This window comes from Stegostoma tigrinum, chromosome 10 (assembly GCF_030684315.1).
Source record: "Stegostoma tigrinum isolate sSteTig4 chromosome 10, sSteTig4.hap1, whole genome shotgun sequence".
NCBI lineage: Eukaryota > Metazoa > Chordata > Chondrichthyes > Orectolobiformes > Stegostomatidae > Stegostoma > Stegostoma tigrinum.
This window is the reverse complement of record NC_081363.1, coordinates 30,567,530-30,588,911: the sequence shown is the minus strand read 5'-3', so window position 1 is coordinate 30,588,911 and position 21,382 is coordinate 30,567,530. Positions and strand designations below refer to the sequence as shown.

General features: G+C 42.6%; 1 protein-coding gene across 1 annotated transcript in view; it reads right to left on the bottom strand.

The window, feature by feature from the left end:
- The window catches only part of LOC125455538 (uncharacterized), a 114,729-nt gene that overhangs the window by 27,070 nt on the left and 66,277 nt on the right, over window positions 1-21,382 (bottom strand). The window contains exon 3 of the mRNA XM_048537648.1: window positions 10,754-10,849. Within this exon, the coding sequence (XP_048393605.1) occupies window positions 10,754-10,849 (96 nt within the window). The remainder of the gene's footprint in view (window positions 1-10,753; window positions 10,850-21,382) is intronic.

The following is a 21,382-nucleotide window of genomic DNA, read 5'->3' as shown; positions in this document are numbered from 1 at the left end:
CAATGCCAGCACCAGCGTGAAGAGGGATGGACAACAGCGTAGGTATAAAGTTATTGATCTTCCCTACTCCAACAGGGTAAGTTGCAATATTCTGCTGATTCACAATTATTTGTGCCACTGCACCTACCAAACTGATGATCTGACACCACCTCTGTTGCTTGCAACACCTTCCTTCATTCAATTTCGTTACCCCCATCCTCCCACAATACTAACCCCGCATGACCTCCATACTGCCACCTCACTCCCTTGGCACACCTTTCCCCACATGCACCAGCTCCAAAAGTCATGCCATCAACTTACGTCTTACTCATTCACCCACTTCATGTCATTACAGGAGAACGCATCCCATGACATTCTGAGTGACACTACATAGGTAGGTTGGGTAGTGGACATTGTGACCTCATCCCTCTGTGGAAAGGATTCTTGTACTGGCACGAGAAAACAAGAACTGCTCCTGCGAGATGCGGAGACATTCATGTCCCAACACCAAAGGGAAGTAACGTCTGTTATCCCACATGGTCACAATACCATCAGGTGTGGAACACTACTACTAATCCACAGCTGTGAAGCCCTCAGCCTTATGTCTTGTATGAAGACCAATCTTCAAAAAGGACCAGACCATCTCCCACACAGGGGAGTTCCTTGACATTCCCGGATAATTATGTGGAAGTATTAGAGTTGCCGTAGTCTGCACTGCCTCCTGGATGCCCCGGAAGCATGAATAACAATGTATTACTGGCTCTCCAAGATCACCAAAGAGACTGCTAAATTTCACACACCTACATCTCCCACTTGGGTGAGAGAGACATGGATAACACCACTTGCATTGAGAGGACTCACGGAGACTAGGTGCCCACAGCCTCCAACCTCATTGTTCCCCAACTTTGCACTGCCCGCTTCTATCTCCTTATCAAAATCCACAAATCCGCCTGCCCCAGTCGACCCATTGTCTCCACCTGCTCTTGCCCCACTGAACTCATCCCAACCTATCTGGACTCCATTTTCTCCCCTTTGGTCCAGGAACTCCCTACCTACGTCCATGACACCACCCACACCCTCCACCTCCTCCAGAACTTCCAAGTCCCCAGTCCCCAACATCTCATTTTCACCATGCATGTCCAGTCCCTATACAACTGCATTCCCCATGCAGATGGCCTAAAGGCCCTCCGCTTCTTCCTGTCCTGCAGGCCCGACCAGTCCCCCTCCACCGACACCCTCATCCGCCTAACTGAACTTGTCCTCACCCTCAACAATTTCTCTTTTGATTCCTCCCACTTCCTACAGACAAAGGGGGTGGCCATGGGCCCAAGCGATGCCTGCCTCTTTGTAGGTTATGTGGAACAATCCCTCTTCCGTACCTGCACTGGCCCTAAACCCCACATCTTCCTCCGTTACATTGATGACTGTATCGGCCCCACCTTGTGCTCCCAAGAGGAGCTCAAACAGTTCATCCACTTCAACAACTTCCACCCCAACCTCAAGTTCACCTGGACCATCTCCAATACATCCCTCACCTTCCTGGACCTCTCTGTCTCCATTTCAGGAATCCAGTTAGAAACCGATATCCGTTTCAAGCTCACTGCCTCCTACAGCTACTAGAATACACCTCCTCCCACCCAATTCCTGCAAAAATTCCATCCCCTATTCCCAATTCCTTCGCCTCCGCCGCATCTGCTCCCAGGATGAGGCAATCCACTCGCGTAGTTCCCAGATGTCCTCGTTCTTCAAGGACTGCAACGTCCCCCCTGCAGTGGTCGAGAATGCCCTTGACCGTGTCTCCCGCATTTCCCGCAACTCATCCCTCATACCCCATCCCCGCAATAACCGCCAAAAGAGAATCCCCTCGTCTTCACATACCACCCCACCAACCTCTGGATCCAACGCATCATCCTCCGACACTTCTGCCATCTACAATCCGAACACCCACCACCGAAGACATTTTCCATCCCCACCCTTGTCTGCTTTCCAGAGGGACCACTTTCTACTCCACAGTCCCCTCCAACTCCACCACACCTGGCACTTTCCCCTGCAACCGCAGGAATTGCCACACTTGCCCCCACACCTCCTCCCTCACCCCCATCCCAGGCCCCAAGATGACTTTCCATATTAAGCAGATGTTCACCTGCACATCTGTCAATGTGGTATACTGCATGCACTGTACCCATTGTGGCCTCCTATACATTGGGGAAACCAAGTAGAGGCTTGGGGGCTGCTTTGCAGAACACCTACACTCGGTCCGCAATAAACAACTGCACCTCCCATTCGCGAACTATTTCAACTCCCTCTCCTATTTTTCAGATGACATGTCTATCCTGGGCCTTCCACAGTGCCACAACGATGCCACCCGAAGGTTGCAGGAACAGCAACTCATATTCCGCTTGGGAACTCTGTAGCCCAACAGTACCAATGTGGATTTCACAAGCTTCAAAATCTCCCCTCCCCCCACTGCATCCCAAAACCAGCCCAGCTCGTCCCCGCCTCACTAACCTGTTCTTCCTCTCACCTATCCCCTCCTCCCACTTCAAGCCGCACCTCCATTTGCTACCTTCTAACCTCATCCCGCCCCCTTGACCTGTCCGTCCTCCCCAGACTGACCTATCTCCTCCCTATCTCCCCACCCACACTCACCTCTATAGGCCCTATCCCCACCCCTTTAACTTGTCTGTCTCCTCTCCACCTATCTTCTCCTCTATCCATCTTCGATCCGCCTCCCCCCCTCCCTATTTATTTCAAAACCGTCTCCCCCTCCCCCTTTTCTGATGAAGGATCTAGGCCCAAAACATCAGCTTTTGTGCTCCTAAGATGTAGCTTGGCCTACTGTGTTCATCCAGCTCCACACTTTGTTATCTCACATTCTGTACTCTGATAAGTCTTGGCCCTGGGGTCTCAGCAGATGTACAGGGAGAAACAGCAGTAGTAGATTGGCATTCAGGACCCACTGGCTTTTCTTGTTGAGAAACTGGGGTGGTGCAGCCACTCCATTGATTCACAGGCTAGCATTACTTAGACACCGCATAGTGTAAGTAATTCACTGATTCACTGCCTGCTATTCCTCAGATAAAGGATTAGGGACAATCAGGGATTGTAAAGGGAATTTGTGCACAAAGCCTAAACAGATAGGAGAGGTCTTTAATGAATACTTTTCTTCTGTATTCACAACTGAGAGGTACCTAGTTGCAGGGAAGGACAGTGTTAAACAGGCTGGTAGGCTAGAGGTGATGGATGTTAGTAAGGAAGATGTACTAGAAATTTTGAGGAACTTGAAGATAGATAAATCCCCTGGGCCTGATGAGATTGATCCAAGGATTCTCTGGGAAGTGAGGGAAGAGATCTCAGAGCCTCTGGCAATGATCTTTTCATCCTCGCTGTCCACAGGTATAGTGCCTGGAGAATGACAAACGTAATTCCCTTGTTCAAAAAAGGGAATAGGAATAACCCCAGAAATTACAGGCCAATCAATCCTACTTCAGTGGTGGGCAAATTATTGGAAAAGGCTCTGAGAGATAGGACTTATGATCACTTTGATAGGCACAGTTTGATTCCTGATAGTCAGCATGGATTTGTGAGGGCTGGATCATGCCTTACAAACGTTATTGAATTTTTTGAAGAGATGACCAAACATGTGGATGAAGGAAGAACAGTGGATATGGTATACATGGATTTAAGTAAGGTGTTTGATAAGGTTCTCCATGGTAGGCTCATGCAGAAAGTATGTATGCATGGGATAGGGGGAAATGTGGCAGACTGGATTCAGAATTGACTGACCCTTAGAAGACAAAATGTGCTAGTGGATTGAAAATATTCAACATGGTGTTCAGTTATGAGTAGCGTACCACAAGGATCATTCCGGATCCTCTTCTATTTGTGATTTTTGTAGATGAATTCAACGTAGGGATGGAAGGGTGGATTAATTAGTTCACGGACAATATGAAGGTGGATCAAGTTGTGGATAGTGCAGAGGGCTGTTCTAGGTTACAAGGGGACAATGATAGGATGCAGAGATGAGCTGAGAAGTGGCAGATGGAGTTTAACCCTGAAAAACGTGAGGTGATTCATTTTGGAAGTACAAATTTGATAGCAAAATATAGGGTTAACAGAAAGATCCCTGGCAGTGTGGAGGAGCAGAGGGATCTTGGGGTTCATAGCCATTGTTTCCTGAAAGTTACCAACCAGGAGGATAGAGTTAAGAAGGCGTACGGTGTGTTAGCTTTCATTAATAGAGGGACTGAGTTCAAGACCCGTGAAGTTATGCTTGAGCTATACAAAACCCTGGAATATTGTGTCCAGTTTTGGTCGCCTCATTACAGGAAAGACGTGGAAGAGTTGGAAAAGTTACAAAAGAGATTTACCAGGATGTTGCCTGGAATGGAGGGAAGGTCTTACGAGGAAAGGTTGAGAGAGCTGGGGCTTTTCTCTTTGAAACGACGAAGGATGAGAGGTGACTTGATACAGGTGTACAAAATGATCAGAGGTATAGATAAAATGGATAGCCAGAGACTTTTTCCTAGGGTGGAGGTAGCTATCACGCAGGGGCATAGTTTTAAAGTGAGTGGAGGTAGATATATGGGAGACGTCAGAGGTAGTTTCTTTACTCAGGTAAATTTACTCAGGGCGTACGCATTGCCGGAGAGGGTAGTGAAGTCGGCTTCATTAGAGGCATTTAAGCGGCTGCTAGATAAGCATATGGATGATAGTATAAGGTAGGGGTGGAGGTTAGATAGGCTTTAGGTTTGGAGTAAAAGTTCGGCACAACATCGTGAGCCGAAGGATCTGTACTATGCTGTACTGTTCACTGCTCTATGTTCTATTGTCCAGACCCTGCAGTACTGCAACCAGTCTTGTAATTATGCAGGAATGAACATCTCAGCGAGTTTCCCATTAATGACAGTGACAGGGAGGTGCAACTGAGGCAGTCAATGCTACAAGATGGTCATAGGGTAGGCTACATGTGTTGGAGGACAATATTGCTCCCTGTGATATCCCAGTGAACAGTTGCAGATGCTGTCTGTTCCCTCAGAAATAGACTCACTTTCCTCAACAATTGTGAGCTTCTACGCAGTCATTCTCTTCAACACCATATCAGCTTCACAACTGGAACGACAGCGAGCGATCTTCTGAAAGTGGCTTTCTGCCACTGCGACCCCCAGTCTCAGGCCCTCCATTCTAGATTTACATTCTGTCAACCCCAATGGACGCACACTCCACCACCCCCACCCCTAACCATTAGCCAGGGTGTACTTTGGTTAAAACTGCCTAACTGCTCACCCTTTTCCCAGTCCCCATTGCCCCTTCACCCCCACCTCCCCTCAATCTCCTTAATTTCAAGTGACCTCACCTGCCCAGACCCCTGGCTGGTGGATATGTGTGTTCCTGACTGTAACAGTTCTCTCCAGTCAGGTCCCTGTGGAGACAAAGAACTAATTGTGACCCACTTCCTACCGTACGGAGGTATGGTCTCTGTGCAAAGCCACAATGACTGGATACTCAAATGGACATGGGAAGCAGCCCATGACTGACTATGCTGGGCTCCCCTGGATTTCAGGGGTCATTCAGTGCGAACATTGAAGTTACATTGTGCAGGGGTTGGAGTGACATGGCCCACAGACCTGCGAAAGCCTGTACATGCCCTTGATCTTTGATTGAGGACTGCCGCACAGAGTCGCCAATTGCCTGATTGCCTGGCTGTGACAGTGACCTGTGCGAGGCAAAACAGAGCAAATGATGAAAAAGCAATTTATGCATGCTGAAGACATGCTGGTTGGCACCAGATAAATGCATGCTGAGACAGCAACGATTTAGCCCTGAAAGACTGGTAAAAGCCATGTAATAGATATTTACCCCATGCATTATCTGTACCCAATACAGCCATATACTGCTAGTTGCCTGTGTGCTTTCACAGACCAATCTACCCTAGCAGGGCGTGTCAGTGGTCTACTGGATGCTATAATGGTGTCATGCCTCTTGAAAGTGGAGTGCCAATGTCTGTAGTGGGTAAGGTTTCATGTGGTTAATCTGGTGAATCCTGCCCTGCACTCTACTTTGTTCGTGGCCAACATCAATCTTCTAGAACAAGCAGCCTAAAAATCTACTCTGGTTTCCATGTCAAATTTTTCATACAGCTGGTTTGTATGTTGTGGTCAGTAAGATCACAACCTGTTGCATGTTGGGCTGTTATCCAACCATCTGACAAGCAATAAAGAGTGCAACCTCACAACTCACAGATCCCAGGCAAGAATCTTGCCATGTCACTTGAGGAAAGGGAGAAAGTTGCAGGAAGATAATCTCAATGAATTCGTCTTGGCATAGTTCAGTCTGGTCAGATACTGTTCAAAATGTTTAACGAAAACTTTACATCATGAGAAACGAAAAAGCACCATACAAGACCTATCCATGGTATACCTGGGGAATAAGGAAGATGTTAGACTAAGAGAGACTTTTGATGTGGTGAAGAAAAGTGGTAAATCAGAATACTGGATGTCTTTTAGGCGTTAGGGTCCACTGCTTGTCATTTTTATAAATGACCTGGATGAGGGCGTAGAAGGATGGCTTAGTAAATTTGCAGACGACACTAAGGTCGGTGGAGTTGTGGATAGTGACGAAGGATGCTGTAGGTTGCAGAGAGACATAGATAAGCTGCAGAGCTGGGCTGAGAGGTGGCAAATGGAGTTTAATGCAGACAAGTGTGAGGTGATGCACTTTGGTAGGAGTAACCGGAAGGCAAAGTACAGGGCTAATGGTAAGATTGTTGGTAGTGTAGATGAGCAGAGAGATCTCGGTGTCCATGTACACAGATCCTTGAAAGTTGCCACCCAGGTTGACAGGGCTGTTAAGAAGGCATACAGTGTTTTAGCTTTTATTGATAGAGGGATCGAGTTCCAGAACCAAGAGGTTATGGTGAAGCTGTACAAAACTCTGGTGCGGCCGCACTTGGAGTATTGTGTACAGTTCTGGTCACCACATTCTAAGAAGGATGTGGAAGCTTTGGAAAAGGTGCAGAGGAGATTTACTAGGATGTTGCCAGGTATGGAGGGAAGGTCTTACGAGGAAAGGCTGAGGGACTTGAGGCTGTTTTCATTAGAGAGAAGAATGTTGAGAGGTGACTTAATTGAAACATATAAAATAATCAGAGGGTTAGATAGGGTGGATAGGGAGAGCCTTTTTCCTAGGATGGTGACGGCGAGCACGAGGGGGCATAGCTTTAAATTGAGGGGTGAAAGATATAGGACAGATGTCAGAGGTAGTTTCTTTACTCAGAGAGTAGTAAGGGAATGGAACGCTTTGCCTGCAATGGTAGTAGATTCGCTGACTTTAGGTATATTTAAGTTGTCATTGGATAAGCATATGGACGTACATGGAATAGTGTAGGTTAGATGGGCTTGAGATCAGTATGACAGGTCGGCACAACATCGAGGGCTGAAGGGCCTGTACTGTGCTGTAATGTTCTAATGTTCTAAAAAAAATTATCATGTGGAATTAGGAAATGGCAGAGATGTTATACAAATACTTTTGCTGAGTTGTGGACTGTGACAATAATGTAGTATTAAGAGGTGTATTTTGTCCTGGCTTTTATTGAAGAGAGATTTTAAGGGAGGGGTCTTAAGCACAACAGTAAACCATGTGTGAGGTTTTAAGTTTTTAATTTAAAGTTAGAATAATAAAAGCAGCCTGAATGGGTGTGGTCAGGGTCTCACAGAACCAGGATTTTTGGTTTTTCAGTAGCAGCATTCATTGCTGCAGTCTCAGTAGGGTTGAAAGCTGAGGTAAATCTCTCTCCAGCTGCTACACTCTCTCAGAATTTTCTCTTGATGTTCTTTTCCTTCTAGGCTATTGGAGTTAGATGTAAGACAATAGGTTTTCTTAATTTGTCTGTTGCTGAGGGTGTGTTTATAGGTGGGTATCTATATCAGAACAGTTAATTAATAAGAACTACAATTCCACGCACCTCCTACCTGCCCCCCATTCCCTTTACCAGTAATTTTCGCTGGCATGGGGTAAATAGGTGTCCAGACAGTCTACACGGAGCATTCGTGCCATTCTAGCTTTATGCATGATTTGGGCAGTTTAAACCCCCTCCAAGGTTTTCAGTGGTTGGGCCTTTTTAGTAAGTTGATAGGTTTGACAATATCTTAGAGGAGGCGTGAGCCATTAGGGTCAACACATCATAGAAAAGATCAAGTGCTCCTGAAATTGATTCATCACATTAAAACAGTTCAGGGTAGGAAGTCAGAGTGTAGGGCCATGCAGCTGAAGGCAGAGCCATCAATGATGCAGTAATTAAAATTAGGGATGTTTATACCCCAAAATGTTCTGAGCCTGGAGAAAATTAGAGAGAGAGAGAAGGCAAGGCCACTAAAAACAAGAAAAGTAGTTTTAAAATTGAAGAGCAGCATGGCTGGGAGCCAATGTAGTACTCCAAGAAAATGGGTGATACGTGCGAGTAAGAACATGAAGAGTGGAGGTTTGGATGACCTCAGGTTTATGTGGTGTACAAGGTGGAAAGGCAGTCAGGAATAAATTGAAAGTGGAAACTCAAGAGGTAACAAAGGCATAACTGAGGATTCGACAGTAGCTGAGCTGAAGTGAATAAAGTCAGGTAATGTTATGATGGTAGAAATTAATGGAGATGTGTGATCAGAAGCTTATGGGGTTAATTATGATGTCAAGATTGGGAACTGTTTGGTTTAGAATCAGACAGTTGCTGGGAAAAGACAGTTTATAGCTCAGAAATGGAGTTTGGAGTGGGAATGGAAAATAATATGTGGAATTTAATATAGATAATGGGAGCTTCAATCATTGTTTGAAATTTGGCAAAAAGCCTGCATTGCCTCCTTTGAGACTGGCAACTGATTTGGTATGCATATCAAGGACTTCAAGGGCAGAAATCTCAAGCTATCAGAAAAGGAGAGGTCAGCATCCACCAGAGAACAAAGATCAGTAAGGGCTCAGGGTGCAGATGAGGGGTGGCAGGGTGCAGGTCATGAGGATGGGGCTGCTGACTGGAGGGACAAGGAGGCCATATTAAAAGAATAAGTAGTGGGTCTCAGTTCACTTGCTTCTTCACAGGTACTCTGTCCTTCAAACAAGTAGTGAGTGATGAGACTGCTCGTATATCCCATTAGCCTGTGAACAAACATGACAAGGTTCTGCTTTTCAAGATTTCCAGAATGGTGATTCCACTGACCACCTTTGGGTGACAATCAGCATCAGTTGGATGAGGCCTTTATGTGGGCATTAATTAGCCTCTTAAGACATAAATCGGCATCAGGATGGAAAAGCCATCTGTGACGCTTTGCAACCACCTTCCCAATCTGGATTTAATTGAGGCAGACAGGGGGCAAGTGATGAGGTCCACCATTTGCATCCTCTAGCCTGATCATGTGATGCTCCTACTTCCAAACTCACTTTGAGGAACAATCATTTAAAAGGAGAAGCAGGTTATCAAGAATTGTCACTAAAAACAGACCTTTGACCCATTGAGAAAAATAAGAAGCTTTAACCATACAACTGAAGTGAACCTTAGCATAATTATATCATGGGGAGGCCCTGAGAAAAACCTATTGCAAGTGACCAGAGATAAATCAATGTTGTTGGATAAACTCCAAGTGTATCCTCAGATGAAAGTCAATACACACAGCAAGGCACTGAAAAAATTTTAGAAGGCTTGAGGTGGAAGCCGTTGGCTGATGATACAAACAGGAAAGAAGTTAGAATGTCACAAGTTAAAAATAAAAGCTGAATTGCAGTGTTTGATTCTTTTTGTAACTTAGGTCTTTCTTTTTTTGGTCAAACTTTTCCTACACTCTCCAAAGTGACTTCAATCAGATCAGAGTAGCTGTGATCTTATCAAATACAAGAGAAGGGTCAAGGGGCCAAATGGCCCACTCCTATTTTTAATGTGTATGTTCATATAAAATGTTTGAATGCCTTTTCAACAGTTTTAGCCTTGACTAGAAAAAAATTGAGATAGACAATTTGTGAAGCTGCTTTCGTGCCAGATTTCAAAGTTCAAAGCAGCGTTTCCTCTAAAATGTAGTTAATGTGCTCAGTCCTTTCATTTCAGCGCGGGGTTGTTTCAAATGCCCATACACACATTCTATTTCTCAGAAAACAAGGCATGTGTGGCATCGTTTAAATCACTGCACAGCTGTGCACACATATAGTTCAACATGTACTTTGATTGGAAGTACTTGGTAGCAATCTGAGGAACACAGAAATATTTTGAAATTCCTGCATTATTTTGTGTGAAAATACAAATAATTTGATTTGCAGGCTGACAATGGGAAGAAGGTTTTATGGGATCCACTGTCAAGAGGGTCAGTAATTAAAAGCACCACTATCAAAGAACCATAGGGGAGATGATGGGAAATATTTCTACGTAAGTTATTACAACCTGGTATTTTTGAATGGGATTGTGGAGAAAGAGAGGGCCAGTGGATCTATTGAAAGAGCCAGGAGAGACATGGTGATATGAATGCCCTCCATCAGTGTAGGGTTGTACACATTTAAAATTAAATCTTAAATCAAATGAAACTTCAAAACACAATTTTTCATTTCACTCTGTTGGCTTGATGCCTCACAGCAATGTCTTATTTAGTTATCAACCTTATATTATCTCAGCAGATTCTTTGTTCTTTTCAACCCACTGACTGTAAAAATTAGCTGCATACTCTGAAGATTATTGAAATATTAGTATGGCCAAAAGTAAAATGTTAAACAGCATATATCAAGAAATTATAAAAGTTTATTGTCTTACTATGGAAGCGTGTACATCTTGAGTCGAATCAGCAATTTCTGACAGAGACCTCTCCTGGTTTGCACAGAATTCCATTGGAACATCATTTTCAGCTGCCTAAAAAAATTCAAAGTCCTAATTGTATGTGGAGAATATCACACAATCATACTTGACCATTCAAAATTTGCTATTAAAATGTCAATTTAATTCATTTTTGATCATTTGTACAATCAAGAATAAAGCATAATTTTTTCCCAAGGTAAAAGAATTTGCAGAAGGTAATTTGTCTTAGAAATCTATTGTTCTTCCCATCTTAATTAAGAGCCTTATTAGTATCCTGATCCATTTTATCATAATTTCTATAATGAATAGAGTTAATGAATATAAAAGGTGAAAAGACTTAGTAGATTTTTTCATTCTTTCACTTAATTTTACAGTCATAGCTGCCAGCTCAGACACTGGCACTGCATGTAATACATTGAATAGGTTAACAAGGGCATTTGCATATTTGATATGTGAAGTACAACTGTGCAGGTACCAGAGTTAGGAGAAAGGATTGTGTAAGTACCAATTTAGCAGATGGTGAGATTGGATATTCATTCTATTGCACAGCAATCAGATGAGAACTTTTAAAAGACAAGCTACAGAGGGCAGATGGATGTTCCACCATCCAATTGCTTGGTGTACTAGGAAATCTACGAGAAGACTTATACTCAACATCAAAAGGCACGGAAGAGTCCAACACAAATTTGGCACGGGTTTCAATCTACAGGTTGGAGTCCAATTTTTTTTCACCTTGGAATAAGTGAGCATCTCCATTATATATGTGCACTGCCAACATTAATTGTCCATCCCAGCACTTAATCCCTAGTTGTCCTTGAGACGGTGGTGATGAGGTGGTTCTTGATTCATTACAGTTCAATTAGCTGTCAAGAAGGGAGCTCCAGGATTTTGACACGGCAACACTAAAGGTAGAGTGATATACTCCCAAATCAGGATGGAGGTGATGCTATTGTCGTATTGTCAGTACACTAGGGATTCAGTGACCCAGGTAATGTTCTGGGTACATGGGTTTGACTCACGTCACAGCAAATGGTAAAACTTAAATGAAAGAAAGTATACTTCTTGCTCATTTTAGTTTCTTTTAGTTTAGTTTGTCTTTTTTTTAATCCTTTTAGTCTACCTTTGCTAGATTCTGAATTTATCCCAGTCTGTGGGGCTATCACTGACTTTGGCCTCATACGCTTTTTCTTTCAAATTAATACTCTCCTTAACTTCTTTGGTTAGCCATGGTTGGTTTATCTCTTTCTTAGCTTCTTTCCTCCTTACTGGGACTACATTAATATTTTCTCCAAAAGAACACTTGAAATGATGGAACACCCCATTGTGAATCAGGCAGTTTCGCAATGAGGTCAGACATTTCTGTCTTCTTGCAGTTTGACAGCCTTCACGCTTCCACCCTATCACTCAGCCAATATCCATAGCGTTGACAGTCAGCCAGGCAGTCTGAAGTTTTGAAACATTAAGGCAGAGATGGTTTAGGCTGCTGCCATGCTAGGTTCTGAGTTACAAATCAGAGACACCTTCTCCACTTAAGGTGAACAGTGTTCCAACAACCATGTCGAAGCCAGTGGGGAAGGACTTTCAGGAGAAATAAGACAGGCAAAGGAACTAAGGGAATTCACAAGGGTAAGCAGTTTATTATTGAGCCATGGTACAAATTCTAAATTTGGGCTGGAATGTATAAGCTTTGTGTTGCTTTTCACTTTTGGATGGTGGAAAAGGCAAGCATTTGATTGTCAGCAACAGGACATGTTTGGACTCTGGGACTGATGATGAATTGTGAGTGAAATTATGAGCATCATTTGTTCACAAAGGAACCGTTAAAGCTGTTATCTCCCTTTGATGCTTGAAATGCATGGCCAGAGTTGGAGAAGTCATCCCTGAAATTTGCCAAATCTCCAGGAAAATTCAATGACTGGGTGAGTAATGAGAGAAATTACACTCATCTAAACATAATAGAGAGCTTACCAGGGCCCAGAATCAGGGGCAGAAGCAAAAGCGGTAGAGCAGGTCTAGAACTGGGGTAGCCAAGAGGAAGGGATGGAAGGTCAAAGACCCAGGACCAGGACTACTTTGCTGAAACTGGGAGGGGGAAAATCCAAATATTTACCTGTAGTGTCTGAACAAAGACTAGAGGGACAGTGGGATGATAGGGCGGAGGGTGACAAGGAGGCCATAAGACATAATGGAGAAATGGAGGCCAAGAATGTCATGATATCTTGGTGTCATGGTGTCTCAGTGGTTAGCACTGCTACCTCACAGCACCAGGAACCTGTGCTCGATTCCAGCCTTGGATGACAGCGTGGAGTTTGCATGTTCTCCTGTGTCTGCGAGGGTTTGCTCCAACAGTCCAAAGATGTGCAGGTTAAGGGATTGCCATGGTAAGTTGTCAAGTAGTGTCCAGGGATGTGCAGTTTAGGTGGATCAGCAGTGGTAGTGTGCGGGTTTACAGGAATAGGATCGGGGTCTAGATCTGGGCAGGATGCTTTTTGGAGCATTGGTACGGACTCAAATGGACTGAATGAGATCTTTCCACACTGCAGGGATTCTACGACTACATTACTTTATTAAAGTCAGAATAAAAAATGTGTGCCTTGAAAATCAAAAATTAGCCTTTAAGATATCCTTAAGTGCTCCAAAAAGAAAAACTGATTTTGTGCCCTTCCTCCCATCCTTTTCTGCCTCCTTCCCATGCTTCTATAGCCTAACAGGTGATGGCAAGGGTTGTTCCCTCATGATGACAAAGTCATGCACCATACCACAACAAATCCTGAGATTTGTTCAGTTGAGTACTGCAGGGTTCCTTCAAAACAATCCAGGCAATGAAAATATTGCTTGAGGATACCATTGGTCTGCTCTGTAAAATTTCTTACAATTGTATCTGAGGGTTGTAGGTTGAAAGCAGCTCATTTTATTTGCAGCATTGATTATAAGACAAATTCAGGAGACATAAAACTCAAGATAAGTAGAACAGCTTAATTCATTCCATAATGAATAGAACTAGTGAGTCTGTAATGTTTTCTTAATCCACCATCAAAACCACTTGAACAATATAATACAATTTCATATATTTTTAATATTACCTCACATTCCCTTTGTACCAAGTTAACTTGTGTAACCAAAACATTATTTGCTTGCAGACTCTTGTGCTTTCCACTCCCTGAGATACAAATTGTAGTTTAAAAGTCAATTAGTTTTTTGAAATTATTTACCAAGGTAATGCAATGCTATTGTTCCCAGTAATCAACAGTCCACAGAAAACGTGAACATACAATAAGTTCATTATCTAATTATAACTTGGAAGTCTATTTCAAATCCAGAAATAATGGTATGTATCTCCACAAACAGTTGCTAAAGTGAAATCCCCTATCAGATGTAAGATAACAAAGTTTGTTATCTAGGATTCTCCAGCATCTGCAGTTCCCATTATCTCCCCCATCAGATGTCATTGGTTACAACAATAAAGAAGAGAGGAAAAGTTCTTTCTGGTAAGTTAATCTCTGACTGGACATTACCGTGCTTCTGCTTGTGTTTGCCACTCTCTTAGATTGAACGGAGTGAAGACAAAGTTTGAATGCTTACCTCATCTTCAGAAATGTTTGCATGTGAAAAGACAATTTGACATAAATATGATCTGCTGCTTGAATGATCTGATGTATAAATAGCACATATTGTGGCTTATACAGCAGCAATTCAAGTTTTTAACAACCAAAGAGATGCATACAAGCTCAACAGGTGATAAAACTCCTCCAAAAAGTTTTGATCGAAATACGAAGACTGGTAAAGTAGAAAAATGATCAGGAAGAGTTGCAGATTTTCAAATGCAATATTGGAGGCCTTGGGGTTTAAATAGGAGAAGATACGCTCTGTTTCCACAGCTGGCTAGAAGAGAAATTTCTGGAGTCTGGCTTCAAAGATCGATAAAGTTCGGTGACCTCCCGGATAGTCAAGATCAGGAAATGAGTCTATAAACATCACCTACCACATTATAAGTAAAGTAAAACTGCCATAGACCCAGAGGACCTCTTATCAGAAAGTGATGGCTGGTGGGGTTTTAACCTGAGTGTCACCTCGGAGGGGGCAAGGTTGAAAAGCTGGGACTTCCACGGTAGCCTCTATTGCTCCAGGAAATGAACCATTACCATTGGCATCATTCTTTATGGCAAACCAGCCATCCAGCCAACTGAGCTAAAAGACCTCCTATCACCTATCAACACCATCAACCTCTCATATTCCTCAATTCACCACAGTCCCCTCACTCACACATCAGCAATCAGGATTCAGATCTAACACTAAAGGCTCCACCTCAAATTGTGAATGCTGACAACCTCATCTCCAACTCTCACATTGTCTAATACCAACCATCTACTCAGCAATGGAGAGCACATGACTCAGACATATTGCTAAGTACACAGTGATATTCTTCTCTTACTCTTGCAGGCAAGGCGACCAGCAGTGAACAGGCTGGGCAAAACTTGTCTGTATTTATTGAACCATTTATAAAATGAGATACTCCATATTATGGATCCAGCAGTGGTTGGAAATATTGCATCGAATGTCAACAACAACGTTCAGAGAATGCAAACGTGTTCCTGCCTTGTGCAAGTTCTCAAATTCTACTTGATGTTCATCCTGCTTTCTGAGCCTCAGTTGAGGAAGTCAAGCCAAATTCCTCTTATCAATTATCCTCATTCTTTAAGAGAGCTATCGTAATATCTGCCTGTGGAACTTAGAATCATAGAACCTCTCAGTGTGGAAACAGGCCATTCAGTGCAACAAATCCACACAGCTCCTCCAAAGCGCATCCCACCCAGACACATTCTCCAATCCTGCGTTTCCCTTGTCTAACCCACCTAGCCTAAACATCCTTGGGCACAATTAGCAATTTAGCATGGCCAATCCACCTAATCCTGCACATCTTTGGACTGTGGGAGGGAACCGGAGCACCCGGAAGAAACCCACACAGACACAGGGAGAATGTTCAAACTCCACATAGACAGTTGCCCAAGGCTACAGTCAAACCTGGATCCCTGGCACTTTGAGGCAGCAGTGCTAACCACTGAGCCACTGTGCTTCATTGACCTCTGGTGGCGGACTTTGTTTAGCCATTGATCTGGTCACTACATATGCTGGAAAAGTACCTGGAACCTGTTCTTGAAACTATTTTATCTCTTCAGCCTCACTGAGATTTTCTATAATTCCACACAAAGTTGTAATTTCATTCCTGCTAAATCATCTCCTAGAAATAAATCAACTCTGTCCATGGAATTTCTTTACTAACCTGACTACCACTGGTCCAGGCAACAAGCTGCACTCAATTGGACTTTGTAAAATGGAACCAGATAATTTCCCAACTTCTGTTTAATAACATTGTGTCTTATGTTGAACTCTACGGAGGGAAAACTAAACCCCTTCTAGTGAAAGAATTTGAGTAGCCTCTAGGTCCCTTAAAATGGTCTTGGCTGCATCATTTGAAGAAAAAGACGTTATTTCCCTTTAGACAAAGTACTTAATATTTCTCAGCAATCCCATCGACTTCACCTGCACTCACAGTAGTGTTTACCTCAGTTTCTTAGTTGTAGATAAAGCTACAAGTTGATCCATGGTATTTTATTTTTGAGTTTTCTTTTCAGGCTAATTTTTACAAACACCAGGAAGTCCCCTGGGCTTCTAACGCAACTTACAGCATTCTGCATAAATGTATCTACTTTATTACAATGCCACTGAAGCCATCAATTTTCACCTCCACTATTAATATTTCTGATTCGACTTTTGGAGCAGATTTTAGGATTCAAAATTACCTACTGTTTACCTGTCTACGTGCCTTCCTTTCAGTCTCCCACTGTTTTTAAAGGGGCAATGGAAAAAAAGTACTGTTTTATGAATCAACTCATAATCATCAGCCATTGCTGCTACTTATCTAGCAGTTGTAAACCTTTAATCTTTAAAATGATCCTGTAAACAAAACCCACAAAGCAGCAACTCCTTCCACTTCCTTCCACAGATTTAAAGCAGTCATTTTTCCATTTTGGTCCAAAGTAAAAGAAAATAAAACGCATATAGTTGCCTTTACAATGCAAGCAATAAAGAAGCACCACCTCTTCATCCAAAGCCTGCAGTCACTGCTCATATACTGGCACTGAGTATCAGGGATAAATGGTAAAATAGATGTGAGATCAGTTATGCTGAATCACTAAGCATGAGTGAGTTGCAACCAGGCTATGGAGAAAGAATGAAATCCAGTGTAGATCCCTGATGGAAAGTTCCAATTTCTCCAATGTGTGCAAACCTGTTCTCCTCTCTCAGGGAGACAGCATTCATCTTCCAACTAGAAAACATGCTGCATCCTTCCAGCAAACTAGCCAAGTTGATGCCACCAGTGTCAAGATGGTGCCGTCTGCAGTGGAGCTCTCAAGTCCAGAATTGTTCAAGTTAATTCTGCAAAACCATTTGAAATCTCCCCCATAAAATGCAGTCATCTTCCATCAGCTATGCTAAACAGGTAGTACTGCATTAGAGCACAGGGCCAGGTAAAAATATCTGCAAGTAGGCACCAGATAAATACCTGTAAATGAATAGATCAATTTTATATCAATTATGGAAAATGTTATATTTGTTACTCTTTTCATTGATGTCTTTTAGTTCAGGATTTTGGCCAAGCAGAGGTGGAGATCGCAGGTAGCTGAAGGATTGAAAGGTGGTAAATCATGAAACAACAGATGGTGGATTCAATTCGAAAAGAACCAGAGTGTGAGTAGTCACTCACAATTAACTTTTCTGGATTGAAGGTTCTTGGCTAGTTCCCTTTGAAGTGCCTTCTGAAGGTCTGGTAACAAAGGGTGTCCCCTCATGGGGTTAACATGTTGCAGCATGCATCATCACAAATTTGGACACACATTCCAGCTAAGTCCTGGTGAGCTCCTCCAATCTCCCACCATCATCTTGATTTTGGCCCTGTTGTTTCTGTGCAGTAGTGGCTTGTTCCATGACATTCCTGCTGGCAGCATTGCTCTGATTATAGGCAATATCATTCATTCACGTCTGGGTGGTGGGTGAGTTAGAACATAGAACATAGAACAGTACAGCACAGAACAGGCCCTTCAGTCCACAATGTTGTGCCGACCATTGATCCTCATGTATGCACCCTCAAATTTCTGTGACCATATACATGTCCAGCAGTCTCTTAAATGACCCCAATGACCTTGCTTCCACAACTGCTGCTGGCAACGCATTCCATGCTCTCACAACTCTCTGTGTAAAGAACCTGCCTCTGACATCCCCTCTATACTTTCCACCAACCAGCTTAAAACTATGACCCCTCGTGCTAGCCATTTCTGCCCTGGGAAATAGTCTCTGGCTATCAACTCTATCTATGCCTCTCATTATCTTGTATACCTCAATTAGGTCCCCTCTCCTCCTCCTTTTCTCCAATGAAAAGAGACCGAGCTCAGTCAACCTCTCTTCATAAGATAAGCCCTCCAGTCCAGGCAGCATCCTGGTAAACCTCCTCTGAACCCTCTCCAAAGCATCCACATCTTTCCTATAATAGGGCGCCCAGAACTGGACGCAGTATTCCAAGTGCGGTCTAACCAAAGTTTTATAGAGCTGCAACAAGATCTCACGACTCTTAAACTCAATCCCCCTGTTAATGAAAGCCAAAACACCATATGCTTTCTTAACAACCCTGTCCACTTGGGTGGCCATTTTAAGGGATCTATGTATCTGCACACCAAGATCCCTCTGTTCCTCCACGCTGCCAAAAATCCTATCCTTAATCCTGTAGTTATGTAGTTATCCTGGAGTTATGAGCTATGTTTGTCATGAGTAATCTTGTCAGCAAGCAGCCACCCTTTGGTTCATTATAGTGGATAAATTACTGCTCAATAAATTGACTGACATAGGACAAAAGCATTATGGCTGCTGAATAGGCTGCTCTGTTCTGTGCGTATCTCAACTGCATGTTCATGGAATGGTAATGGTAGCTGTTGTGATTACAGTACATCTCTGCTTTAATCTGTGGGATCTCCAGAGCCATTTGTGTGCAGTTGATGGCACCACTAGCATGGCAAATTTCCATCACCCACCTGGTTAGATATTACATTTGTCCAGGTGCACAATGGGCTTTTAAAGATGGTTCAGGTGCGAAGGATACTTGTGAATTCTGGGACATCTGCTGAGTCGGCATTTGATGGGGTTGGATAAGATTGGACAAAAGAACTTACTAGGCATCATGGCAAACACCCTCCAATAAACTCAACGCATCAAAGACAGTAAAATTCAGCTCCAAACTGGGTACTAGGGATTACATTCATATCTACTATGATTGAAACAGGAGTGGTTACATTGGAAACACCGGTGACTGAGTTTCCTGGGAGTAAAAATGTATCCTGACTCTCACTGATCTCATCTAAAAGATAGTACTTTGACAATGGAATATACCCTCACTGTAACATTTAAACGTCAGCTGTGATTATGTTTTAAAGTCATAAGAGAAAATTAGACACACAATCTTCAGATAATAGGAAAGAATGCAACCATCTGGCCAAGGCTAATGCTTAAGCTGCAGCACAGGTCATGCAAAGGAGAAATGAAAGATAAGTGGAAACTTAAAGGCAAAAATAGTATATATTAGCTGTTTATACCATTGCTCTGAGGATTCCAGAAGTCTCCTGTGGAAATCTGTGCTTGACTGTACAATGGGCCTGAAATACAGGTCTGCATCATAGCTTAACTGATTTCCTAATGCCAGTTATTCACTCACTTCATCTATTTTTTGCAATGTCACACAACATTGCTGAGCACAAAGATAAAAAGAAACAATTACAGTTCAGGAAAATGTTTAATATTTTCTTAATTGTGGAAAAGCATCATCTTAACTATTATCTCAGCAATTACTCTCAACGAATGCATTGATCCATCTGCTACCCAAGTGGCTAATTTAGCATTCTAAAATAATCTTAAAAACAGCAAAAGATAAAATTTCAAAATTGATAAAAAAGAAAAACACAGAAGACACTTACTTAATGTAACCTTACATGAATGGTAAGTATACCTGCTTCTGTCTGTGACTGCTGTCTTACAAGTTTGAATGGTTTCAAAATTTGCGTTGATCTCTGACCAACTGTTCCGTGTCTCTGAGACTGTGCTTGATCAGCACTCAGTGCAGTATTCATAATAATCTGGTATTCATGCTGTTCATGATTGCTGCAAACAGATTTTATATGCAGTTACATTAGACTTAACTACTAGGTAAAGTCACCGTCATCTCATTAACGAGAGACAACTCATGGTGGTTTGACCTGAGGGTCAGTAAAATAACTCCACACAGGCTGGAATCTCATCACCAAGTCACAATTTATTTACATGTGGAAAGTCCTTGACACTGGTTCGACTCTCTCAGACCCCAGCTCTCAGGATGTCAGAATATCTGACACTCCACTTTATGTCTGTCAGCCAGGGCTCTCTGATTGGACCAGGTTAACTGCCCCAATCAAGGAACTCATATCCTACGAGTTCTACCTGACTGACCTTGTTAAATCACAACAATCACCATGCCACAGTCAAGGGGCGAGGTTGAGAAGGTGGGACGTTCATAGTAAGTGTTGAATATGGAACTTATTCGGGAAATTTATCATCAATGACAGAGCATTTAGACAGCCTTATTTTATTTCTGTTAACATGGATTTGAGAGGAAGGGTCGGACACATCTAATTTTGTTAAATCATTTCAGGGGGAGACAATGGCTTAGTGGTATTATTGCTATGATTATTATTATTGACCGAGATGATGTTCTGGGGCTCTGGATTCCTGTTGCGGCAGATGGTGGAATTTGAATTCAATAAGATATCTGGAATTAAGAATCTAATGATGACCATGAGACCATTGTTGATTGTGGAAAAAACCCATGTGGTTCACTAATGTTCTTTAGGAAAGGAAACTGCCATCTTTACCTGGTCTGGTTTACATGAGACTCTAGACCCACGGCAATGTGTTTGACTCTTAACTGCCCTCTGGGCAATTAGGGTTGTGCAACAAATGCTGCCTGGTCAGCAATGACCTCATCCCATGAATGAATAAAGAAAAAAGGCTAGAATGGTGAATGATGAAATGTCTATGGATTTTGTTTATAACTTCTTCAGAAAGCATTTGCTAAGGATTGGTACAATAGATTATTATGAAAAATAACAGATATTTGATTTAACACAAGGATTTAGAGAGTTGTAATAAAGTGGGTGAATTTGGACTATGCTAACACAATGTAAAATGTCATGGAAAATATTGCCAAGATGTTTAAAAATAAAAAAGTAAAGATGACAGTGAGAAGAAGCATTTGAACTCATTTCATGAGCATCGGTAGAAAGAAGATCAGATAAACTGAAAAATTCATCTAGCAAGTCACAGTTTGTACTGCTAACATATACAAATTTCATCAACCAAGATTCTTTTTAATATAACACAAACTGATCAGAGATTTATACTACTGCCCTAGGTTTTCACAATATGTATGAATGATTTGGATGAATGAATAGAGAGTAATATCCAGCTGCAGCTGACATCAAATCTGATAAATGTTCGTGGTATAGTGTT